At 40.1% G+C, this 27,340-nt stretch overlaps 2 protein-coding genes across 3 annotated transcripts; both read right to left on the reverse strand.

Annotated features, from left to right (window-relative positions):
- Nucleotides 1–5,526: 5,526 nt before the first annotated feature.
- On the reverse strand, nt 5,527–17,754 carry acer3 (alkaline ceramidase 3). 2 transcript variants are annotated; one of them, XR_004340987.1, is made up of 12 exons: nt 17,595–17,754; nt 11,473–11,583; nt 11,331–11,383; nt 11,170–11,222; nt 10,603–10,684; nt 10,475–10,510; nt 8,842–8,900; nt 8,649–8,750; nt 8,296–8,400; nt 8,182–8,227; nt 7,914–8,072; nt 5,527–6,357 (listed from the first exon to the last, which is right to left on the reverse strand). XR_004340987.1 is itself a non-coding variant. In XM_032576543.1 (11 exons), exons 1-11 carry the CDS (start codon nt 17,695–17,697, stop codon nt 8,019–8,021), a joined length of 804 nt encoding a protein of 267 aa, XP_032432434.1. In that variant the 5' UTR covers nt 17,698–17,754; the 3' UTR covers nt 5,527–8,018. The 2 variants fall into 2 exon arrangements, 1 of the variants encoding a protein (XP_032432434.1); XM_032576543.1 differs by having other exon boundaries at nt 5,527–8,072.
- Nucleotides 17,755–18,477: 723 nt separating this feature from the next.
- On the reverse strand, nt 18,478–23,134 carry serpinh1a (serpin peptidase inhibitor, clade H (heat shock protein 47), member 1a). The gene is made up of 5 exons (XM_032576544.1): nt 22,948–23,134; nt 20,451–21,059; nt 20,276–20,374; nt 19,412–19,644; nt 18,478–19,300 (listed from the first exon to the last, which is right to left on the reverse strand). Exons 2-5 carry the CDS (start codon nt 21,046–21,048, stop codon nt 18,998–19,000), a joined length of 1,233 nt encoding a protein of 410 aa, XP_032432435.1. The 5' UTR covers nt 21,049–21,059; nt 22,948–23,134; the 3' UTR covers nt 18,478–18,997.
- Between the last annotated feature and the right edge of the window lie 4,206 nt (nt 23,135–27,340).

Raw genomic sequence — 27,340 nt, forward strand, 5'->3', positions numbered from 1 at the left:
CCTTACAGGAAGTTGTGGTTGATTTGAAGCAATCTGATTGGCTGACATGGGTCCCTACACTGCCTCCTAGGGGTAGGGCATGTTTACAACAACACTCAGGGACATATTTGTGCTGGTTCATATGGATGAAAACTTTTCCAGAAATCGATTCCATGTGTAAAATAGTATATTTTTTAAATAACGTGAGTTTTTATAAAGTCCTGGCTACGCGTTCAGGGACCTTAAATGATGAGAGTCCTGATTACTGGAAAGGATACAGATGGCTGATTGGACCAGGTCGCAGGTGTGAAGGAGAATCAGCGGGCAAACAGGCAGGCTGAGGGGATTAACCTAATTAACATGAAGCAAATAACAATAACAAAGAAAAAGTAAGAACACACTAAGCTAAAAACAACAGAGAGAAATAATATGAGCATAACTAAAACTACAAACAGAGAAAAACTAAAACAACCCAAATACCCAAGAGAAAAAGTTCATGACCTTATCCTCTGTGTTTTATGAGTTAAGTTAAACTTGTCAGAGCTTGCCATTGAAGGAATCCTCACTCTTAATTAAAATATGACTTTACATTACTAATTGTACGCTTACCTCTTCATGCAAAACTAGAACCCAGAACTCTGGTATGTCTGTTTAACTACTTTGCAGTTGTTTGAGTATGGTTTATTTGGTTTTTAAAATAACAGCTAGGCAACTCACAGACGTCACATAATGAGCTGGTTGTTAAGTGCAGGCAGCATGAAGCCACAAGGTATAAACAGGAAACCACATCCTTATCCCTTTAGCTTCCACAGTGATGCAAGTTTGTTCTTTTCTGTAGCAAATTATAGAATTGAGGGGAAATTCAGGCGTAGCAGGAGGAAAGTGACAGGACATCGAGGCATGTAGGTTCATGCAAACATAAGTATTAAAAGATATATATAAAAATATAATGTATTGTATGGTGAGAGGAAATTCTAACATAAAAAACTGTGCAGTTATAAAAAAACAGAATACTACGATCCGAAGAAATGTGCAACTGAGTAGGATAATTTAAAAAAAAAAAACATTTACAAAATGAGTATTTACAACATATGAAAACACTAACATAGTGTTTGCATACAGAATGCTTCATTGTATGGTGGGAAAATCTGACCACACCATCCACATGATGATCTGTACCAGCATTAAAAGCCTCTGGATCCTTCTGACTCTGTTTGTAATAACTCAGGACAAACTTTTATATCATTTTCCCACAAATTAACTTACACCAGTTAGATTTCTGACCAGATCAATTTTATTTATCACGTAAATCATCATCAGTGTCCTCTAGGCACATAGCAAACTTAGTTTCTTAACCAAAGGATTTAAGTATACTGTTGCACAATATTCACGCGTGGAGTAAAAAAATACAATAAAAATAAATTATATATATATATATATATAGGATGTACTTCTCTATTTTGGATGGATGTAATGTGTGGATGTTATGGACATAGAATAATTTCGGTATCGATGCAGTACCAAGTAAATACATGGGCAGTATTGCTGAAAATAATACAGATACCAATACTTAAAAAAAAAAAAAATCATCACTGAATAATTTATAATTTGGTGAGTCAACTTAAATATGGCTGTAATCTCAGTAGGAGAACTATTTTCCTTCAATGGTTAAAATTCAGTTTTATTCACATACCAGGTTTGAGGTATTTATCTTTGCACAAAACTAAAAAAACTTTGCTTTTGCCTCTGGTGCTAATACTGCAGACACTTTTTAGTGCAAACCTTACAAAGGTGTGAAATCCTGCTCTCAAACTGAAAATGTAAACCCTTTATGTTTAGCTTTTTAATTCCTAAATGTTCACTGGCATGAACTCTGAGGAAATTTGAGCAATCAAAGGACAAATAGATACTACTTTAAAAAAAGTATAAATTTTATTACGCTAGTATCTATCAATTCTCTAACAGCACAGAGTGAGTGTCGGACTTTAGGCTATGACTCAAACTTTTATTTGAGTATATTAAGGTGTGACGCAGGCAAACCTTTTGAGAGATGCAGTTGACAAAAACACATAATGCACTAACCACACAATACATACTGTAACATCCAACAATAGATGCTTAAACGAAGAAAAACAAAACAAAAAGAGACAATGGAATTTTCTCATTGGTAGTAAAACCGTACAAACGCTAAAATAAATGGATCCAGATCAACGATCCGTTGACTAACAGGCAGCACCTTGGAAACAGTGTGTCAACTGCGTGGACGTAAACTGAAGTGTTTTAATTCTGCTGAAAGGTAGGGATTCCCAGCATGAGTCATCCAACAGGTCTCACCCGGATTAATCCACTTGTGTGTGTAAGACGCCGACCTGCACGACTCCTACGCTCTTTATTCCTGCACATGTTCATTATTCAGGTGCTGGCACCGATTCTGAGTCAAGTACAGTAGTCACCGAGGGGGAAGGAGGGAAAAGCTTGCATCAGGACACACATCCTGACACTGAGTCATAAAATCTTCCCCAGCTCCCTTCAGGCCAAAACAAGAGAGTACTATAACAACATTCTGAGAATGAAGCGCTGTTGTTTCTCAATAGCTGGATGATGAGAGAAAATTACTCTAATGTTTCTTGCTATTACTCTCTAATGATATTTCTAGATGGCTTATGAGTGATACTCTACTCCACATTGTGTTAGTGTGCATAAATATGCACTTTCATAACACACCTGAGCAGAAATCTAAACTCAGTCCGAGGGATAAATTCTTAGTGAACCCCATCACAGATTTAAGGAAGCAAGGACATTCATAAAGATTTATCAGTATTGGAATGAAAAACAAAGATTTTATAGAGAGAACAATTAACTGATAAAGAATCTAGCTTTTAGTAAATACACTAAGGTTTACTGCCTAAGTCATTTATATATATATATAAAAAGATACACACACACAAAAGCTAATAATTAACAGCATGCATTTCTACACAAATACCAAAGGCGGAAAGTTTGGTGGAGGAAAAAAGGGAGAAAAATACAAAAATTCTAAGCCACCTGTCAATCTTCGGCATCTTGCAACAGAATTGCTGTCCTACGACAAACATAGCGAGTCTTTACAATGTGAGTCAATACATTTTGGTATTTTATATTTTCTCAGTCCAGAACCGGTCTGTATCTTTGCCCCAGTTCTTACACTTCCGTCACTCTGCTAACTAAACGCTGGGTGGTTCTTCTGTCTGAAAACCATTTGGATTCCCCTGGCTACTAAACCGTAGCCAGGGGAAGTTTGGAAACCTGAAAATTCAACAGCCCCAGGAACTCATTGCCGCCAGGGGAAGGAGTCGTCACGAGGACCTGATCAGCCAATCAGAATTGAGCTTGGGAAACACGCAAGCCATGCTGTGTTCAACAGCCAATATGTCAAATTCATTTATTATTATTTTTGAAAACAGATAGACTTTGAATGTAAATAAACTATTTATGTAAATAAAACTATGTCATACATCATGCTTTCACATTCAATGTTTTGGAAAGTCCGATTGTGTAAATTGGATGGTTAAAGAAGGTTATGTTTTCATAATTAAAACACATTAATCAAAGCTTGAGGCTTATTAATCATTTCAAAAGCTCACTCACTTCCATGAGTGAAAGTTCAGAGCTGGTGTTTTCTGTTCAATACAAAAACTTCCATACATTAAAATAGAACAAATCTCAGGATTAGATTTTTTTTTTTTTAAAGAAAGACTTACTGAAAATGTCAGTAATTTAAATTGAAATCCATCTATTAATTGAAAAACAAAGTGTTAATGTGCTCTGTTATTCTGAGACCCGTCTGGTGTAACAGCTGTTCAGTTTCTGATTCAAGCTGTTTTACTGGAAGGAGTAAATACACTCGGCGTGGGCCACGGCTGGACCTGTGTAGAACAAACTGGAACGATCGTGGAAGGACGTTGCCGTCTTTAATAACGCCAAGGGGAAAAGAAAATAACACTGACAACCTTTTACACAACACAGCTTACGGCTAACACCCCTGGAGGAATGTGCTGAAACGTATGGCTGTTGTAATTATTCTGTCTGTACTTGTTCCTCTTGAAAAGCTTGGTACTTTGCCAGCAGAAGCCGACAGCCTCCGCTGTGCTCTCTGAATGTTGTGCATCATGTTTGAGGGTCAATAATTAAGGGATGCGCTCTAAACCAGGCAGGTTTCCTCCATTTCATCCAACATTAAAATCAACTTGATGACTGAGCCTTTACCTTTAAAAACAATACCTATTATTAACAAGAACCAGGTTGCATTTTATTAGGCGCCAGATGTGATATCAACTCTGGCACAAGGTCAGTGTGCCAAAGGCGCTGCACTCATTTAATCTCAAGAAACTGTGGGCAGCAGATGGATCAATAAAAGGACTCGATGACTAAAGCAACAAAGTGGGATTTGGACTGCGGGGGAGGGAGGGACGTGTAGGGCGGTATCCAACACAAACAACTTGTTGGGTTCAGGAATGAGTCCTCAGTTTGCTTCAAAACAGGAGCACAACAGCAGCAGCTGTGTTTCCATTAAGAATAAAATTGCGCAAATTGATAGGATTAAAATAAATGTGGCCAATTTCGGTGTGGTTGTGGGGGCGAGAGGAGAATAATTTATTTTGTTGTTGTTAAAACGGTTTTATTGAAACGCTCCATTGACTACAATTTCCGCTATTATTATTAAGCGCTTCCAAATCTCTTCAACGCCTGAATAATGTGATAATCTGATGGCTGATAGATGATGAGTGAATTATGAAGGTTAACTGTTTACATCCATTACTACCATGATTTGTCTTGGCTTAACGCGTGAACAAGCCTCTCCATGTGCAATTTTAATTTAATTTCTTATTTAATGGAAACACAACAATTGCAGTTATGTTTTTTCAACAATAGCAGAATATAGATAAAGATTTGAACACATTTGTAATGGAAACAGCTACTGCCACTTACGCTTTGTTTATATTCTGTCTCGAACACAAACATCATTTTATTGGGATTTTTGTGATTCTGCCGACAGTCTAATTGTGCACGACACAAATCTGGCTTTTATGGAAAAGTGTCACTAAGAGTTATCAAGAGAAAACGACATAAGAAGTCCGATTAAAGTTAGCCACAAGCCATTTAGGGGACACAACGAACAGGTGGATGTGTTTTTGCTCTAGATCAAAGCATATTTAAACATGTGTTAGAATAACGACAACAAAATATGACTACATAATATTGGCTAAGAGAGATGAATACAGAAGTCATACTAATCATTTCTGCATTTGGAAAAATAACCTGAAAACTATGAATCATTTTCCATCTACTTCCCAGTTACAGCAAGGCGCTGTAATCTCTTTAGGTCACCTCAGTCCTGCTTTAGCTGCAACGTTTTGAGTGGAAGTGTTTTTTGCTATATAGAGTTTCTGCAAATACTTCCTGTTTTTTGCTATCCACTGTGAAATCACTACCAACATCCAGCGTTGGGTAACCAACATTGCAATATCTCCTGTAAGGCGCCCAACAACTCGAGTCACAGGATTTCAAGAGAGTTTGACACAATATTCTTTATTTGACATCAACAAAGACTGATCAAATTACAACAAAACTGTTGGCAGAGTTTGGTGTTCTGGCCATAAACACAGAAACCGTTACAGGATGAGATCTTTATACAGGCAAAATGGACACGGAACAGAGTGGAAGTTCCACACGTGATCTGGATGGGAGGCCAAAGAGTCAGGCACAGACTTAACATTTAAAGCCGTAAACGTTGGTCCTTCTGAGGCGTCGGTGGCTGATAACCGGAGGGGAAGGGCGAATACACCGGATGAAATGAGAGGTTTATCACAAATATCAAGGCAACTTGGGTTACACTGCAGTGATAACAATAAGGCACCCTCTCTGAGATCTGCTCAGTTCTTACTGATGAGCAGTGACTTCGAGATAACACAGAGCAAAGACTCACAAAGACACCTGGAGGAGGCTAATACTTATGTTTCATATATTGTGCTTATGGATGTTTTTAACACTGAAAAAAACCCAACTGCATGTGTGTATCGTGAAGAACGAAGTGATGCGTCGTGTGCTGCCTCAGATTACACAAACGTAACTCCTAATGGCTAAAATGTGCATATTCCAGATGTTCAGTTTTTGATGCTAATGCGTCTGCACCGCTTCACAGTAACAAAAAAACACTAAAAGCCCTTAGTTGAACACAAAATCTAAGACATGAAAGCAGAGGCAACGATTCCTGCGGTTCTGCAGTAGGAAGGTTTTAGGCCGCATGTTCCGCAATGAGCTGGAAAGGTGCGCCATCCAGTGGTTGAATCACAAACTACTCATACTCCTCTGTGCAGTCATCTGGATGAGCTGTGATGACTAAAAGCAATAAATAACAGAAAAGAATGCAATAAATAAGTGTTTGAAGTAAAATGCAGCACAGTCAGTGATGTTAAAGTGTTGCGTTCAGTCATGTGATGAGATTTCTTGTCTCTCTTTTAGTAAATGCTGCTCAGGCTTGTGATAAAAGTGAAATCTTGTTCAGTTGTAATAATTGGATTTTGACTATGGTCGACGGTCTTTAGAAGCGTTGTTGTGGTAACTAAGCAAAAAAACTTTTAAGTTTATTTATATAAAGTGAGTAAAATGGATTGATTGATCTCATTGCTAATGGAAAATTAGCTATTTTCCTGCTGAAATAATGCACCTCATTCATTTTCTACAAGGGATGTCCCAATCTGATCCAGATATTACATATTTCTGATTATGGCAGTGTTAGAAATGACAGTTTTTGGAGTTCCTGAAGAATTTTATGCCAGCTGCAGCAATATAGTTTGCATCCTCAAACCTGTTCATCAGATCTTGGTTTTCTGTTTATATTAATATTCACAAACAGATAGAGAGGCTGTAGCAGCTTCCTGTCTGTCTCTGTCAGCAGATGGAAATAATCAACAAGACGTATCAAAACGGAATAAATTTGCTACTAAGAAATGACAAAACTGCACATTTTGGGTGACATGTCGTCAGAATCTGCTGATCGTTATTAAACGATTGGTTTGGTATTGGGAACAAACATCCTGATCAGGACATCCCAAATTAATACATAACTGTATGTAGCTATATGTTATTGTTTCTTATTGTGAGCCTGAACGCTACAATTCAGTGTTACAAGCTTTCATTAAAACATTGCAAGGTAAACCAGTAATACATTTCACACATTGGATCACAACTAAATACAAGCGAACATGTGCAACTTTGGCAATAAAGTAAATTAGGATTAAAAAGAAAAAAAACCTGCATCTGAATTCCAGTTATGGCATGTAATTTTGTGGAAAATTCAAGTAAAATTTGAATTTTTACTTTCCTCATTAGATTAAAACACGGTCACTTGCACTTTAAGTTTGTTTTATTTTTTTCTTTTCTAAAACTATACAATAAACCGATTTAGATTCTTAAGAAACTAAGCCTAAGCAATGATATTATCTCATTTGAATGGGGCCATAAATATATTTTGGCTCATATTTGATTATTTACTTGATTGGTCAAAAACTGAATTAATTACAGCTGTTCAATTAATTTTACAATGAAACCTTTATAACTCCTTATATAATTGCCACTAAAGTGGGCTGAATCATTCACTCACTGAAAATGGTTGTTTGAAAAAAATAAAATAAAGAGAAAAAAAGAAACTACCCACTTAAAAATAACTTAAACATACTATTCATTCATCCATCCATTTTCTGTACACCCTTGTTCCTAGTGGGGTCAGCAGGGGTGCTGGTGCCTATCTCCTAAACATACGAATCTAATAAATTATAATCAATGGAAAGAATCTTCAGTTTCTTGAAATAATTCAGTGCTATACTTAGTCATTTTCCACAGCTCAGAACCAAATGGTCCCTAGGTTGGTGCCCTGTGGAACACCAGCTGCTTGCCTGTGGGCCAAGTTCCCAGCAGTAGCAAGGTGACACAGGCAGGTTTCTGCCACTAGTGCCTGGTTCGGCAGTCACCATCCTTAAGCTGCTCCTCATCTTCTCACTTCAGCTCGTCTTCTGTGGTTCAATGTGCAAAGTGGGCCAGACGCCACACAGAAACTGAACAAAGGGAACATCCAGCAACAGGTGAGGACTCAAGAGTGTCAAGCTACAAACATTTCATAATCTCTTCAAAGATTATCCCATAAAAGTAACAATATTGGCATACCTTCACTTTTGGTCTATACTTGAGGTAGGTGGATCTGATCTGCAAGCTGGAGGGATGCAGGCATCGTAAGTCATCATAACCGAGCACTTTGCTGACACAGACTAAGGATCTTACCTGAAGAGAATGTGCAGGTAGGAACCAAGACCTGTGAAAATGTGCCACCAAGCATGGAATTGTGTCACCACTCCAACACCAGGGGGCAGCACTTGTCTACTGGCTCTGGGTTAGGAAAAGAAAAAAAACCTACTCTTTCAACAAATATATCCAAAAGAATTTTACTCAGTTTAATTTATAATCTTAAAAATGTCTACACTTCTTGGATATTTAAAAAAAAAAAAAATTATTACTATTCTTTTGCATCTAAGTGATCAATTTGATGAAATCTGTGATATTTCACTTGTCTTTTTTACTGTCAACATGACATTCCTAAAACTCGAACTTTGCTCACCTTCTTCTGTTCTGCTCACCTTAACGAGTCACAGAAAATGTTGTCGATGTTCCACAGCAGGAATCCCAACATAAAGATCCCTAAAGAGGTGTAACACAGGCCCCTGAGCCACGGGTACACCCTGAAAACACAGGGCCGAACAGCCTTTCATCAGGACGCCGCTTTATTGAATACGTCTGAACTATTCCCTTCACATGACTGGTGTTACTTACCAGGTAACAATGAAGACAGAACGCATCACCAGGCAAGCTACCAGGGCACCATACATGACCTGAAAAGAGGATCCGTACTTAGATCTAAAACAGTCCATAAGCAAATGTTTGCTACAGTTTAAAGAGTTACGCCAAGAGAAGTTTTGCTGGGGAGAAAACCGTCTTTTTAATGTGTTTTCATTTGGCTTACTGAACGTGTGAAAGGAAAAACCAAAGTGTCAGCAGTTTCACTTCTGCTTACCGGGTAAATAAATATCCTGCAGACTAATTGGTGGAGGAATGCAAGTAACACCAGTTCAGGAAAGTGCATCACCTGGCCTGGAAGGCAGAAAAACTAAGCAATTTGTTTACTTCTGTATTTATAAAGAAAAAAAGTTTTAAAATTAGCTTTAATTTTTTTTTTTACAAAGGTCAGAAAAACCAGATTAACGTGTAAATCCAAATTAGCTGCTGCTGGCCACGCCGCCCAACTCAATCTTTAAGCTCTTACGTGAAAACGGCTGCAAACAGATGAACTGTTATGCAACCGTGCATCTTTGAAAAGCAGAGGTGGAGCCTCCTGCACAATCAACAAGAATCCAGCAAGCGGTTTCTGCATGGTACATCAAAAATAAAACTCTTGTATTTTCTAGCAGCCCAGGTGCGGTTTCTTGGTGACAGGGGTTGCCAAGTAACAGGCTGGGCTGTGCTGGGATCAGAGGAGCAGCGCCTGCTCATTTGTGACATTACATTCCAGAGGTTTTTGAAACAGGTAATGTTTGAAACCCTAAAAAACATTAATTTATTGCCAAAAATTGGTTGAGTGTTTTTTTTTTTTAAGTGACAAGGTCGTTTGTAGAAGCAGTAGGGACCTAAATGGAAGAACTTAGTGCGCACAGAACAACCCCGGTGAACCAGAGGAGAGGGGCAATCCCAACAGACAACGCAGGTAGTGGATTGTCTACATATTTAAAACAACTCCAAAGTTGGCCTGTGACGCTAACAAATTTTGCTGGATGACAAATTGTCGCAATAATTATTGCTATAAATAATAATATTGTTGTTTTGGAAGCATTTTCAAGTAATATATCAATAATGAAATAGTAATGCAAGTTTGCCCTTTCAAAGACTAATAAATAATATATACACAAACCTGTCCTTCAAAAATATACAAATCATTAGAATGGAAATTATCAAACAAATTTTGATTTTACCCATCAATTGCTTAATTGCTTACTCCAAGGGGATTTAAACGTTTGTATTTTCAACTACCAACTAAGTCTAAGATAAAAATTCCTAAATAACCTTGACCATTTTCAAGTGGTTTTAATGTTGTGCAATTGATCCAGGGACTGAATGTACCTATATTACCTATATTATTGAAAATAATCAAACCAAATCTCCAGTCAGTTCTGTAGCAGCTACTCTTTGAAGTTCGTAAACATAAGAAAAGCAAACAAATTAAAACAAAGTAAAAAAAAAAAGTTCTTATGATGGAAGAATACCAAAAATGCACTGAACCGTGTATATACTGCCTACCAATCAGCATCTACCATCTAGAGCGCGCCTGCTGTGTGGGCGGGTCCAGTGTTTACATAAGTTAAAGGTGACCTACTGCACCCTGCTAGCAAACAAGGGCAGATAAACACCTTACCTGGTGAAACACTGGCTCTTTCCACTGTAGGTACACCTGAACAAGATATACAAAGAACGAGAGGATATGACTGTTTTTGTTTACTATGTTTACAGTAAGCAACTTTTAAAGTACTTGCAGGCACTCACCAACGTGACCGAGACGCTGAAGATTATCAACAACACGATAGGAAACACACTGATGCTGTTCTCTTGCTTGAAGCACTCGTACCTGAACAAAAGAAATATGTCCCGTCTTTTAGCTTCAGCTTAAGCTGCGTTAAAAGGTGACGCTGAAAGAAAGTGGTTCATGAAGTACACACATGGCTGGAACATTGTAGTTCCCTGTAGCAGTGAGGCATTCACTTGAAATTGGATTCAACAGGTCTTTTTACAGCCCTGTGTCACATTATACAGGCGTGGACAAATTGGCTGCCTTGGTAAAAATAAAAATGAACTTAAATGAAATCCTTTTTTACTGCAGTAGCAAAACAAGGGAAACAATTAGAAAAAACTCTAATTAGAGAACATATATTCAATCAGGAAAAACGCTAAAAATTATGTATTTCCTTCTGTGGCAGAATTATTGCTAACCCTAATAATTAATTTACATAAAATGTTACTGAGCATTTTAGACCAGCTTTGAAAACCAACTCATCGGTAAAGGACCTTAAATGCACCAAAAGAAAAAAATAAAATAAAATCTGAACCACTTACAGACAGTACACAAACACACATGTACTGTAAATCATTGGCAACTCGTCCAGCAGCTGCAAAAGAGCAGAAAGAAAACATAAATAATAATATAATATTGAGAACAAGAAAGCTTGTCTGTGGATGTCTGGAGTGTGAGAGGATGAAACGGCTGCGTATCCCACCTGCATCTCATACAGCAGCGTCATGTGGAAGCACCAGGAACCGACACCTACGGCTGCGTCCCGCGGACACACAGAAAGAAACGGAAAGACGTTTTAACATCCTGTTGTATGAGCGGCGTGACCAGCAGAAGCATCGGCTCACCTGAAAGACCAAGAAACGAGCAGATATAACGAAACTCCAGGCCGTCCCGGAACGTCTGGACGGCTCCATATATGGGAGGAAGAATCATTATCAGGTTGCTGACAGTGTTCCCTGTTCAAACAGAAGAAAACAAGTCAGTGGTTCTGACTTTAGATTGAAACATCTGCAACTACTTCTCTTATTGAGCTGCTACTTCTAGATGGTACTCTACTCCTGCTTTGTTTAAAGTCTTCCTGTTGGTTTAAAAAGGGCCCACAGTACAAAACAGGATGTGTTCAATCCGGTTTCAAGGTTACTAATTAGGTTTCCACCACGTTCAGGCTTTTCCTGTTGATTCCTAATTTGACTCAAGTTGGCCAAATATTTGCATTTTCTATCACTTCTTTTAACTTCACAAGTTTATTTTTAAGTTGAAGTTCAGATAAAAGATGACAAAGATATCCAACCTTATCAAACTTCTAGCATGGCCAAACTGTTCCTTTACAAAGTGACTTTGCAACACTATAAATGCATGTGGCCTGACTAAATATCAAATTCTAAACAGCTCAACACCACAAAATCCTACCAAGTATTTTTGGTTTTGTTTCTACTGCAAATATCTCAGTACACTTGAAATAAGACAAAACTAACATTCAAGTAGCTTTTTCAGTAGAAAAAGTTACTTTTTTTTGGAAAAAGTAACTTCTTGGGAGTTTGTTTGAGTAAATAATTCCTTAATATTGACGAAAAAGTACTTGTTCAGTTAGCAGCTTATTTCACTTATAATGAGATATTTTTTCCCATGATGTAAGTAAAATAATCTGCCAATGGAACAAATACTTTTTCATCAATGTTAAGCAATCATCGACTTAAAACAAGTTCCTCTATCTTGGTAAAAAGTTATCTATAAGTTAGTTTTATCTTATTTCAAGTGTACTAAGATATTTGCACTGGAAACCAAAATTACGTGGTAAGCTTTTGTGTTCTTGCGGTGAACATAAACATGCGGCTCATGATGAACATCTGTAGATAAAAACAGACGCCACTAGATGACGTTATCAAAACTCCACCAGTCGGACAAAGCAACAACGACCTGAATAAAACGCAGGTGCACCATCAGACGTATCAAGCAGAACAAACTGTTTATCTCCAGCAGAGGCTCATTAAGGTAACATAACCCTGTCGTTGTTTCTAAGACTAAACAGATAATGTTTTTATGGCTCTGTAACACTGCGTGAAACAGGAATGCTACGTTATAAGCACTGACTCAATCAAGCATCAGACCCTTCAACGTTTATTTGTTCACATTTCCTGCAGAATCCACTGATTCCTGCAATAATTCGGCACCTCTAAGCCTCTTAGCGCTCTTTAATGGGCCTCTGCTGTCTTTCAGTGGGAACACAGCTAGTTGCTGAGTTGGCAAAGCAGTCACCTTCCTGGGTCAACTCAGGAGGGTTGCTTTTATTAGGCTTACAGCAGTCAGATAACGAACCGTCATTTGTTGAACTTGCTTCACAGTCCACGCCTAAGTGGGACAATGGGTCTGTTTGATTCTGTAGCACATGTGGCTGGTACAGAACTCAATATGGAAGGTTTCAATCTATTTCTGTGCTTACACTTCTTGTTGTAGAATTACCTTTGACTGACTTGGTGTCCGTGTTGTACCTGCTTGTTGTACTGCTTTAACATTATCAGAACCACAGGCAATGTGATTTTAGTAATAATCACAGTCATGTATGTTCAAGGTTTCCCCCAGAAAACTTGCTAAGCCCAGTGATCGGGTGCTGGGGCAGTCATTCATCCAGCAGTTCGTCGTGTTTTTGAGTTAAAAAATGTTTCAAGTTGTCAAGAAAATTTGAAAATATCACTTGATAATTATGTGTTATTGAAAGATTGGAAGATTAATACCTGAACACCAACTGTATAGCCTTAGAAATGCAAACATTTTAAAAAGACTTAAATAAGCAATGCTTAGCCTGGTGGCCCGCCAGGCTTATAATACACTGGGAGAAACCCTGATGTTTAACCCATGCACTTAGGTACTACTAGTATAGTATATTACTTTTCAGTTTTTACTTTTATAAAAAATGTACAAATGTATCATCTATAGTGCTGAGTAACAGACGATTTCTCTTTTGCTGTTGTTGTTGTCAGTTAAATATTTCACATCATCAAACAAATTCCAATTTCCGATAAAGAGAACCTAATAAATATAAAACACAAACAACACCGAAGCAACGCATTCAGATTTATTCCAGACTTCGACTTTGGCATGAGTGATAAATTGATTTTTATCAATTAATCAAATTTTCTGTTTGTGAAGATATATTTTTGGAATATCTGGATTTTGTTTTTTTCAACAATGAACTCCTTGGATTTCCACAGCTCAGAGTGATGCTAGCTCACCCAAGAACCACCATCTTTTTTATATGACAGCGTCTATTTATTTCAACTCTGTGTTCAGGTCAACTCACAGAAGGAAGGATAGAAATAAAAGCTAGTTTAAAAGCCAAGATATTTTCTGTAATTTGTACTTTTTTAGAAAAAAAAAAAAAAAACGAGCAAGAAAATTTGATAAAAATTGGAAATCAAATTTTGGATATTCTATTTTTAAGCAATATCGCTAAGGTTTTCTACTATGAATAGGTTACTCTGAAATATCTCTTTTTCCTTGTTTGTTTTTGCTGATGTGCTTCAGATTATTATCCTCCTGCAATAATAAGCGTAAGGTCAAAAACTGATGGCAGGACATTCTCCTTGATGATTTTCTGCTGGAGAGCAGAATTAATGGGAAGTTGTCCACAAACCTTCACACCCAGAATTGATAAAAAAAACTAGAAAACTACTCTATATGTGCTCAGGCTTGCAACATGACTTAGAAGGGAATTAAGTCTCGTCTAGAAGGATAATGGCGAAAAGGCAAGTTGTAGAATTCAGCTCATTGTAGCAATTAGAGCAAGCCTGGATAAGCTGCTAAACGCTGAAATCTAATTCCTGTGCAGAAGTGCAAGGAACAAGGCGACCATTATTTTGTGAAAAAGTTCTATATTAACAACAGGTTGGGAAGCCCTGCTGTGGATGTTGCTCTGGGTTTTCTGTGACTTCCTGGTTGAGTCGTTGATGAGCCTTCAGTGATTTTGGTACCACAAGGAAGCGTTAGCGCCCCCTTACCACCTGTTCTCCCTGTTTGCAGATACTTGCTCTCACTGAAACCCCAAAGTCTTTGCAGACCTAATTCCAGACTGGATTAGGTCTGCAATCCCGTTTGTTTTTTATCTTCAGATAAGAGAATGACATAGAGATGTAGAAATAATCAGGGAGTAACTGGTGAAATGGAGCTTAATTTTGTTTGTTTGTTTTTTAATGTTTAGTTACAATTAAATTATGATTCACTGAGAGGAGCAATCCGTCTTCAAAATGTAAATCATCATTTTAAAAGTGCATTTTAGTTTTTTTCAGGTTATCTTTGATACAAAATTTAGCTCAAAGATCTGAAACATTTAAATGTGATAAAAAATATGAGTAATTTGTAACAGCGCAGCATTAATCAAATTAATTCTCCATATATTGAAATTGGTCTGACACAGTATTCACACTAATTTTTATTGTACATGCTGTTTGGGTCAGCTAGCTTTTATAAACTAAGACAGCCTGATTAGACTGAAATAACTCCATCTAAAAGACATTATTTATTGCATTAATGTAACATTTCCTTACATTAGACTAGGAATCGATGTGGAAAAAGTGGGAGAGAAACAAAAATAGTCCTTTAGTGGTTGTTTCACTTCATGCTCAACTTTATAATCAATCCTAAAAATTTAAGAAATGACAAAAGTGGTGCAATGAGAGGCGCCGATTGTGGAAAGAATCAGAGATGACCCAGAATTTGAACATAAAAGTTAAGGCATGTGCCATTTTAAAATGCATGCATGCTCTGAGGCAACGGATAATAAACGCGAACAAACCCTGAGCACGCTGCAGCGCGTCACTGTGGGCGCGCTGTTTAAACATTTCAACGACAAGTGCAAATATCTGAATGGCATGTGCGCTGCGATGTCCCTCACAGCGGCCACGCTTCGCTCCGCCGTCACAGAGATAATCCACTAACGTGACGCCTCAGATGTGGGTTGAACGTTCCGGCCGCTCCAGGAACAAAGCCGCATTCCGGCCACTGAAACCTGAACAAGGGTCGTTTAAATGCCAAGCCATTCTCCTGCAGCTGACAACCACCACCTCTGCGGGGCCAGCGTGTGTTATTTATGCAAACAAAAGCCTCAACTGTCGGCATTCAGCAGGTGTGTTGTTGGTGGCGTAAAGATTTAGAAAACCTGTCAGCAATATTCTGCTGATTGTCGCTACAAAGGAGGTCTGAACTCTGACCCAGCTGGCCTGACTTCTCTCTGAAAAAAGTTGTTGCTTCAGGCAGACATAAACCAGTTTACCTGGATCAACCTATTAACTCTGCACATTTTAACTAATTATTTTCCCTTTCTTTATTCTCATACGCAATATACGCATTGACGAGTGCTATTTAAATAAACGATCCCTGCGATGTTAAATGCTGCTGAGATGTTTGTGCGCGTGTGAGTAAAAGTGCAGCTTTTGCCATATCGTTGCATCGTCCTGCTGACATGGCAGCTGTTTAAATGGTCTGATAGGAGCACTGTTTACAACTTAGATAATGGTGCTCGAGGAACCAGTTTTTGTCGTTAGACCAAACAAGAAGACTCAAACAGAGCTGAAGGAATGTTTGATCAGCTTTAAAGATGTGACTGAGAATCACGCACCCTAACTAACTTAAAACCAGAGGCAGGTTTAGACATTGAGCCCAAGGAATTACCTAACAAACGCATGATAAACTTAATTTATGAACTATCTGCTCTGTTGTGAGTCGCAGTAGCCAACGCTAATTTCTGGTGAGGTTATACTTGCTCTGCCATACTTTCTCTTTGCTGCTCGTAAACAAACTTTAGCTTAGCTTCTGCCACCTACTGAACTGGAGGGTACCAATTAGTGTTACTGGAGTGCGAAATGATGGAACTGCACCCTTTTTAAAAATTAATTAGTAAGTACATATCTGCAAATAGATGAATCTGTGGATACCGAATCCTGACTAGACGGACGTCCGCTGCAGTCAAATGCAGTAATATATTTTTATTTTATGTATCTCATTTACCTATAAATGTCTTATTACAAAGATATACTTATAGCAAAAACAAAGTACATTTTCTGTTAAGCCACACTACATGTTTAAAAATAGAGACAATGCCGAATGAAAAAATCCCTAAAAAAAATAAATACATTTTAAAACATATGTACAAAACGAATGAAACCTTAGAAATACATGCCGTACACTTTTTTTTTTTTAAACCAGAACTTTATGTATACATGAAGCCCGTAATGCCGAAACCAAGTAATAGTTTAAACCTTTGAGGTTAAAACATTTATTAGCATTAGTTCACCAACCACATCCACAGAAACTGCAGACAGGGCTATAGGTCAAGAGTCCCAAGATTTTTATTTTTATAAAATGGCTAGAGAGATTTTTCTTATATCAATTTACAAACAAGGACTAATTGTAGAAATAAGATTTAATTAGACTTTAAATAAGTTAAAGTAAATATTAAAAGAAAACCAAAGAAAAAGGGCATTGAGGGGTTTAGGGGGGCAACCTGGCTAGTTTCGCCCAGGACTCCAGATGCCTACGACCACCTCTGGTTGAAATACAACACAGCTGCTGTGACAAAGAGTACCGTAAATGTTTTAGGATTTTGCTAATGATCACATTACCCAGCTGTCGCTGCTCTGCACGAATCGATCTTTAGTAAAACTATTCGTCAGAGAGCAGGTTCACAACATTCACAATATGTTTCTGTTTCCCTTGTTACCATACAGTTTTTATGGCAGGTCAGGTGCCGTACATGCTAACACTTAGCATATAAACAGAGCCGAAATTAACGCGGTATTTCAGACACGCTGAATAATTGTTCCAGTTGTGTAGCCGTACATGCCCAGTCTCAATGTTTACGTTATTACGGGCGACTGTACGTGTACAGTATGACTCTTACCGCCGAAAAGTCTCTTAAAAATGAACCCCCGGACACGCGGCTTTTCGGTAAAAGGGACAGAAACGTCTTACTCACAGAACTCCGCGATGTAGAAAGAGACGACATAATTCTCCTCGCACCATTCCAGCGTTGAGGTCGGCCGCCCCCAGTATCCTTGCCTGTCTATCGAGGGAGCCATGATGGAAGAGGAGGAAGCGGAGGGCGCTAACGGGTTTGTAGTCCCATCACAGCGCGAGCTGTGCGCGAGAGCTGTGCGCGAGAGCTGTGCGCGAGAGCCCTCCTACTCTGGAGCTCGAGACGGACTGGCAGATAAAAACAGCTCAATTGGACCGCTACCACGCAAACAACAACAACACAGCAAAACATGCGCGTACAGTCAGGATATTTGTGAAAAAAATAAAATTTTTATTCATTTGGTTCTAAAAATATAATATGACACGTACTAGTTGAAAACAGTAATAGTGAAAATCTAGGCATGAACACAAAAATGGAAACTACACCAAAAGTAACCAGTTAATAGCCCAGTTGTTACTTTAAAGTATTATTACCACACTTGCAATATTTAGACATATGTGAGGGTAGTTTGAAACTTACACAACTGTTGTTGATTTCGTTTGGTGTTTATTTTGTTATAAAGCTTTTATGTAATAATGTAAAAACGGCAACATTACTAGATATTATTTTATCTCAGATTAAAATAAAATTAGGGGAGTTTCACGTTGGAACAGCTGTACCCGTATGTAGTTTAACCATATAGCTGCTAGGTGGCGCTAAAGGCACTGAAACATTAATATGTACAAATAATAATAATAATTCCAATGAGAAAAACATAACATCAATATTATTGCTGTTATTTACTGCTTTCCATGTGTTAATAGGATAAACCTCACATTGGGGATTTCTGACATAAAATTACACATGCAAGTAATTACATGATAAAAAAACAAAACACAGCTACTTGTTTTCTCACATTTTTTATTTTAAAAGAAGGAAATGCCTCACAGACTTTTTTTCTCAAATACGAAAGAGATTATTTAAAAAAAATGAAGAATATTTAGGTGAATCATCTGTTTCCAAGTGCATCAGGAGAGCATGAAAAAAATAACAACAGACTGCAACAGTGCGAAGAATAGAAACAAAAATATAGTTACCACTTTTGGAAAAAAAATATGGCTTTGTTGCCTTTTTCTATCTCAAATCTTAGAATTTGCCAAAGACAAACACTGAAATGCTTCATCTTGAAAATAACCCATTCAGACATTATAGTTTAACAAATATCCCATAATTGACCGCAATAATCCAAATTGTAGTATTTTTATTTTTTTGCTCTCAATCTATTATGTAAAAATATTAAGTAATTTATTGTCAATTGGAAACATACCTAACACAATTCCCACATTCTGTGTTTTGGAATGGATTTTATATCAGTGGATTGCAATTATACAACATCAAACCATATCCAGAACATACAAATTCAGTTACAACTCATCTCTCATCTTTTCTCCTTTGGGCCTGACCATCCGGCCGATGAACAGTAGGGAGTTTGTTTTCTTGTCCTTGATGAGGAAAATGAACGGGTGGTCAGCATAAAACAGCCTTGGGTTTTTGAGTTTCTCTGTGCCAAAGATGCTGGTATCAATTTCATTTCCATGAGTGTCCCATTCCAAGGCAGCAGCATGGAGTACGCCGGACAGATAGAGATCCTTTTTCCCAGAGACGTTGGACAGATCAGCTTTGGATTTGTCCACAGCCTCGGTGAGGCCCAGGTCCTGAAGGTGCTTCTGAAAATAAAAAGGAGCAGAAAGATTTGATGTGATGAAACTGTAAGGGTGAGAATCTGAGAGTGATGAATTTTCTCCAAATCAAGCCTCATGAAGTGTGGCGTGTTTCACCTGCAGGTTGTGACTAACTTCCATGCTGACTTTAGGCAGAGAAACAGCCACTGCTGTCTGCTTCATTTTTCCCATCCATGTGTCCAGCTGCTTTTTACTAAGCATCTTCTCTACTCTGTCCAGAGGCTCCATGTGGTGGGGCATGACGAACACCACTGTGGACTTCTTATGAGCCAAAGGCATGCTTAGAAGATACAGTTTATTGGTTGTGTCATCATAGAAGTCAAATAGACCTGAAAAAACAGTGGCACAGATAGAGATCCAATATCTGTTCTTAGACCACACCCTGAGGAACCTCTTAAAGGGGCATTATTATGTGTTTTGCAGACACATAGTGCCATTTTATAGTACAGTCATTAACTATGTTAACTTCAGTTGTTATAAAAATGCTATATATGTCAAATATGACTAAAAGACATTTGACTTTGTAATGTAACGCCTTAAAATTGGGTCTCTTTCTCTTTAAACCTCCTGCTCTTTCTGACACTCCACCTTCAGGAAGTGATCACAACATTTACTCCTCTATCAACATTTACTGTACAAATTAGCAAATTTGGGTATAAATGAGTATAACTTTGACCGCTAGATGGCGTCAAAGCGTTTCCAATACTTTTTTTCTTTTTGCCAGTTTGTGCTGAAAATGCAACAAACATTTTATAGGGGTTAATGAAATGTACAATAACACACAAAAAACTATCCCTTTAAGTAAAATAGTTTTGTGTCATATCTGTAATTTGCGAATCGATCTAAGCAGTTAGTGACCAAAAATTGTTTTTCCACAGTTTTTGTAGTGTGAACAGCACAAAAGTTCCTTATGTCTATTTTTTCCCGCCAGCAGAGAAAAACAGAGACTCTGTCACCCACCCGTGCGGTGCATCATCTGTAATGCCACTGTGTAGCTGCCGGACACCAGGAACCCTCGGTTGTCCACCATTGTGGGGTGGAACTGCTCATCCCAGTGAGCTGTGAGGAAAGGCCAGGCTTATTTACAGTTCTTTCACATGAAAGAGTTCAATTCCACACACAGATACACACTTACGTTTGAAAAACATAGCATTGATGATCATTGCTCCGTCAGTGTTTTCCACGTCTTTGGTGACCTCGGGCAGCTTGCCGCCGGTGGACTTGGCCGCCCACTCGTTGATGGAGTTAACAGCACTCTTTTTATCTCTGAAGTTGATCTTGGAATGGTCACATTTATAATGCTTTTTGCTGCTCTTCACAAAATCCTCCGCAAAGGTGACGGAGCTCGGTCCGTAGAGGCGGTTGCTAATCTTCCAGGTGACATTGCGCTCTTTCGGGTCGCTCACCTCAGTGAGAAGTTCTGCCAAACCGGAGTGCAGCTGCTCGTCCTGAACCTTGGCTGCGTTCAGGATGGTCTTCACTTGGGAAGCAGTGGAGCCCTTTCCCCCGAGAGCCACCAGACCCAGGGAGGAGGCCACCACCACGGGGGAGATGAGGATGTTCTCTGCTCCTTTTTCCTTTGCCACGTTCTGGTAGAGGCTGATAGCCAGATTGGCGCTGTTGTCAGCCAGAATGGTGGCATGGTTGCTAAGGACTTTATCTGCTGTTGTAGCCGTGGCAGCTGAGATCGCAGGGGCCAGAAGGGCCAGGGACACCAGGAATGTTAGCCACATTGTTACAAAACCTGGAAAGAACATGAAGTCAGTTATCAGTGTAACAAACAAACGCTTTCTCATTTATTTTATCTATGTTGTTGTTTTTTTTTATTGTGTGTCAAACTTCTACAGACAGAAGAACAAACCCCCACTACTGTTTAGTCAAATGTTTGTTAGCAAGTAAAAGTTTGTAGCCCTCTCCATAGTTTTGGCATAATTCTGGGTAATAGACTTCTGCAGACCATCCCCTCGTACTGTCTGGTTTGGTACGTACAGAGGGTTTGGGCTCTCTGCTGTTGAGAAAAGATTGCTTCCTGGAGACATGGACTCTGATGAGGTTTAAAATGTTATCCAATCGCTAACGTTTGCCTGTGACACATGTAATGCAGCGGTTCGATGCTATGAAGCTTTCTGGAAATTGCCTGCACTATAAACAACCATCCTCCACTGCGAGGAGAGGGAGGTGTTGAGCTGAAACAGACGGCTGTTTAATGTTAATTCAATATTTGGTATACTGAACGACTTTGTTCACTTCCTCGGCTGCCATTGCTTAAACTACCGGCAGACGACAATTCTAAAACACTGCAGAAAAATCTACCTCATTCTTCCTAACTTCTCCTTCTGTTCGGTGATTGGCCCCGTTGAGTCAATGGGAGAAATCTCACACTGAGCTGTGAACCAAGATTTGAATCCTGAATAGCGAAAGAAGGCAACGGCATGACTAGGTAGGTGACTATTTCTTTAATTGTTATTCTTGGATGAAGGAACTACTAAGGCTTAAATCTGATGTGAACATAAAACCACTTAAAAGAAAACAATGTGTTTGTATTTGAGCTTGTATGTATAATTTGGACCATTGTGGATTGACAAAAATACACCACAAACTCAAATATTCACCTTTCTTGTTGAAATTCATCGAAATTCTTTTGGAAGTCAGAACTACATATAGAAAACTCCCAGAAAAGACTTGAAATTGTTGTGCAGCCACGTAGACAGTTTTGGATCTATCTGAACCAGAACCCTGGTCTACTTGATCTGAGACGCTCATGACTGGGCGCTGCACTGGATTTCAGGTCTCAAATGTCATCTTCCAGTGGAATGAATGTGGTTAAATCTGATTGGCTCCGTGTTGTGTGGGAAAAGAGGCTGCGTGCTGCTACTTGTGCCGTAAAGCGTTTCCTCTGGTTCCCTATCAGCGTCTGTGAGCCTGAAGGAGAGCATAGATCTGCTGCGTGACAACAGGCTGCTGCTTCCAGGCATGTTTTCGACACGCTGATTTAAGCCTTGAAACCAAAATAAAAAGATGAAGCGATGTCTGGCTTCACCTGGGTCGGTTTTTTTCTGCTCAGCAACATTTTTCTAACTTTGGTGTAGCTTGGATACTGACTGTTGTTGGCAGCTTTCATGAGATCTAAACGCAATGCTGCATATGACACTTAAAGATTAAACTCTCTTCCTTTAAATATCAAATGAATAAGTGACGCATTGTCTTAGACTAGCACAAGATCTCCATTTCAGAGGTAAAGTTGGACCACAACTGTCTAACTATCAGTTCATCTTCCTGGGCTTAAAAAACGGTTTGAATGGATATCAAGGATCTGGACACGTTTATGTCCAGATTAGACATAAGCATTATTATCATGTGTTTATAAACAGAAAACCACTGAAGAAGAAGAAACATCCTGCTTCCTAAATGAAACCAGATCCAAAGCTGCAGCCATCTCACATGACTACACCCACCCGCTCATTTATTCTGGCTTACAGACTTCAACATCCACTCTCACCGGCAGGTTTCAAACACCATCCGTACATGTGCAACAGAAACTTTAACACCAGAGCACAGGCAGACAGACAGACTAAATGTCTGGACATTTGTTCTCCAACACTCCCTCCCTCCACCATACTCCCTATGTTTACCTTATTAGGCCTTTGGAATAATTCAGCAAGTTTGCTGTCTAGTTGGGTTCACATAAGTCCACAAGCTCCGGCCTTCTGAGCATGAAGTCAGAGTGTCTCACAGAAGAGAACAAAAGTTTGGGAAAAGGAGTTCCTGTGCTGGGAGAGAACAAAAATCTGCCCTGGGCTCCTATTTCTAGGCCGTCCCACCCAGAAGGAGCAGTGGGAGAACAAAATACCCCGCACCCCCAGGTCCTAAAGCCTGGATCTGAAGTTCGTAGCAACAGTATGGAAATCAAAATATGTTCTTCAGTTGATAAATTTCGAAAAGTAGCTTTTAAAGTAGGTGAAAAATGTTCTATTTTCATACAACTGTAGCTTTATTTAATCATATTTAGTGCAGCCTCATAAAACGCCTTGCAAAAGTATCCATACTTTTGAATCTTTCTCACATTACTAGATATTATTAGTAAAGAATAAACAAAACGTGTCTCATTGACCTTCACAATTTGGTACAAATTTGTGTCAGTGTTTTTCATAAAATCCCCTAAAAATTACATCAATGTTTGTGATGGTAAAATTACAGTTTCAAGTTTAAGGGACAATAATACTTCTGTAAGACACTTTTCTCTAGTTTAAACTTCCTTTTCCTTCCCTTCCTCTTCCTGTAGCTGCATATTTGTGTCGTCATCTAGGACTAAGGAGGTCGTAGGATGTATTTAAATATGAATCAAAGGGTGATGTTGATTTTAACACCCTTGGTGAGGCTCCCTGTGTGAGTCTGTGCTAAACTAAAATTATTAACTGTCAAAATATTAAAAGAAGATTATTATCTTCACACCCTATAATTTGCAGGGCATAGGGGTCAAGTTAGCATTTTTGTAACTGTTGTTAGCCATATAGAATTGTCTTCTTGTTTTCTCCCATCTAAAGGATTTACCAGCTTCCTTATTGTCTGAAACTGGAGCCTGAGTTAAATGTAAAGGAATCCCACCTCCCATGTCACATCCTCCTGAGAGTTGCACATTGTTTGGAAGAGGATCATGCTGCAGGAAGTAGCAGAAGCAGCGGATGTATATCCGGCACAAAGCTGCCAATACACTTAGTCACTATACAGCTCTGGAGCCATTTTTATTCACTTTGAGTTGGATGGGGAAAACCAGACAGACTTGATGTCCATGAGAGATTTAGGTAACGTTCAAAACAGTCAGTTTGACATTATACTGCCCCTAGCAGTAACTCTGTTGGATGCAGAAAATGTTAGTTAAATGATGAATAAATGACACCATTATAACTTGTCAACCAGTTCAGCTATTTGACAAGAATGGTAATGTTGTTACCTTTGTTACTTCCCTTGCTAGTTGGTTAATGCTAAAAAAAATAAACCCAATCCTCTTTCTTTTCTGTGCAGACGTTGTGCTCACTGTTGCCTGATAAAGAAATCTTTGCTGACACAATAGAAAGAGCAAAGGCAGGGAGCATTAGACAAGAGGCCAGCAGCAGGGATGATGATGATGATGATGATGATGATGATGATGATGATGATGATGATGATGATGATTATGATGATGATGCAGGGTCTTCTCAATTAAGGAGAGATTACAACTTCACTCTCATTCATGCTTACAATATTTTTGTCAGTACTCAGTAGATAATCTGTCATACAGCAACTGTGTCTTCATTCAGAAGCTTCTTCAGCTTCATCAGTTTTCAAGACTGACTGCTACTGGAGATCCTTCCTCCCCCATCCATAACAAACCATTGAAGATACTTAGATGATATAAGTCACACCATTTATTTTACCTTTGGGACAAATAAAGTATCTTTGAATTGAATTGAAGGTTCATCACAGTGTACAAAGCACACAACAAAGACACAGACAACTCATTTCAAGCAAATTCAGTTTATTTATGTAACAAAACCAGCTGATTGCATGAATTCGTCGACACAATCCCCCATCGTGGCAAGCACTGGGCAACAGAGGGGAGGAAAAACTCCCTTTTAACAGGAAGAAACCTCCAGCAGAACCAGGCTCAGGATGGGCGGCCATCTGCCTCGACCGGCTGGGGAGTGGAGGTGTAAACCAGGGCGGAGATGGAGGGAGGGAGGAAGAGAAGGAGTGAGGAAGAGAGGAGTGGGTGGAGGGAGAGATGGAAGGAGTAAGAGAGGAATGGGTGGAGGGAGGAAGAGAAGGAGGGAGGAAGAGAGGAAAAGATGGAGGGAGGGATGGAGGGAGGAAGAGAGGAAAAGATGGAGGGAGGGAGAAATGAAGGGAAAGATGGAGGGAGGAGGCGAGGGAGAGAGGGAGTAAGAGAGGAATGGGTGGAGGGAGGGAGAGATGGAGGGAGGGAGAAATGAAGGGAAAGATGGAGGGAGGGAGGGAGGAGGGGAAGGAGGGAGGAAGAGAGGAGTGGGTGGAGGGAGGGAGAGATGGAGGGAGGAAGAGAGGAAAAGATGGAGGGAGGGAGAAATGAAGGGAAAGATGGAGGGAGGAGGCGAAGGAGAGAGGGAGTAAGAGAGGAATGGTGGAGGGAGGGAGGGAGGAATGGGTGGAGGGAGGGAGAGATGGAGGGAGGAAGAGAGGAAAAGATGGAGGGAGGGAGGGAAAGAGGGAAGGAGTAAGAGAGGAATGGGTGGAGGGAGGGAGAGATGAAGGGAGGGAGGAAGAGAGGAAAAGATGGAGGAAGGGAGAAATGAAGGGAAATATGGAGGGAGGGTGGAGGGGAAGGAGGGAAAGATTAAGAGAGGAATGAGTGGAGGGAGGGAGAGATGGAGGGAGGAAGAGAGGAAAAGATGGAAGGAGGGGGGAAAGAGGGAAGGAGTAAGAGAGGAATGGGTGGAGGGAGGGAGAGATGGAGGGAGGAAGAGAGGAAAAGATGGAGGGAGGGAGAAATGAAGGGAAAGATGGAGGGAGGAGGCGAAGGAGAGAGGGAGTAAGAGAGGAATGGTGGAGGGAGGGAGGGAGGAATGGGTGGAGGGAGGGAGAGATGGAGGGAGGAAGAGAGGAAAAGATGGAGGGAGGGAGGGAAAGAGGGAAGGAGTAAGAGAGGAATGGGTGGAGGGAGGGAGAGATGAAGGGAGGGAGGAAGAGAGGAAAAGATGGAGGAAGGGAGAAATGAAGGGAAATATGGAGGGAGGGTGGAGGGGAAGGAGGGAAAGATTAAGAGAGGAATGAGTGGAGGGAGGGAGAGATGGAGGGAGGAAGAGAGGAAAAGATGGAAGGAGGGGGGAAAGAGGGAAGGAGTAAGAGAGGAATGGGTGGAGGGAGGGAGAGATGGAGGTAGGAAGAGAGGAAAAGATGGAGGAAGGGAGAAATGAAGGGAAAGATGGAGGGAGGGAGGAGGGGAAGGAGGGAAAGATTAAGAGGAATGGGTGGAGGAATGGAGAGAGGGAGGAAGAGAAGGAGTGAGGAAGAGAGGAGTGGGTGGAGGGAGGAGAGCTGGCGGGAGGAAGAGGAGGAAAGATGGAGGGAGGGAGGGAAAGAGGGGCAGGAGTAAGGAGAGGAGATATGGGTGGAGGGAGGGAGCGATGGAGGTAGGACGAGATTGAACAGATGGAGGAATGGAGAAGAAATGAAGGGAAGATGGAGGGAGGGAGGAGGGGAGGAGGACAGATTAAGAGGAATGGTTGGAGGAATGGAGAGAGGGAGGAAGAGACGAGCTGAGGAAGAGAGGAGTGGTGTGGAGGGAGGGAGAAATGAAGGGATAAGATGGAGGGAGGGAGGAGGGGAAGAGGGAAGGAGTAAGAGAGGAATGGGTGGAGGGAGGGAGAGAGGGAGGAAGAGAAGGAGTGAGGAAGAGAGGAGTGGGTGGAGGGAGGGAGAGATGGAGGGAGGGAGGAAGGGAGGAATGGGTGGAGGAATGGAGAGAGGGAGGAAGAGAAGGAGTGAGGAAGAGAGGAGTGGGTGGAGGGAGGGAGGGAGAAATGAAGGGAAAGATGGAGGGAGGGAGGAGGGGAAGGAGGGAAGGAGTAAGAGAGGAACGGGTGGACGGAAGTAGGGAGGAATGGGTGGAGGAAGGGAGTGATGGAGGGAGGGAGGGAGGAAAAGATGGAGGGAGGGAGAAATGAAGGGAGAGATGGAGGGAGGGAGGAGGGGAAGCAGGGAAGGAGTAAGAGAGGAACGGGTGGACGGAAGTAGGGAGGAATGGGTGGAGGAAGGGAGTGATGGAGGGAGGGAGGGAGGAAAAGATGGAGGGAGGGAGAAATGAAGGGAGAGATGGAGGGAGGGAGGAGGGGAAGCAGGGAAGGAGTAAGAGAGGAACGGGTGGACGGAGGGAGAGATGGAGGGAGATGGATCTATCTCTAGGTAGATCTATATAGATCGGTAAATCTATATAGATAGGTAGATCTATATAGATAGGTAGATCTATCTCTAGGTAGATCTATATAGATAGGTAGATCTATATAGATAGGT

Source organism: Xiphophorus hellerii, chromosome 11 (genome assembly GCF_003331165.1).
Source record: "Xiphophorus hellerii strain 12219 chromosome 11, Xiphophorus_hellerii-4.1, whole genome shotgun sequence".
Lineage (NCBI taxonomy): Eukaryota > Metazoa > Chordata > Actinopteri > Cyprinodontiformes > Poeciliidae > Xiphophorus > Xiphophorus hellerii.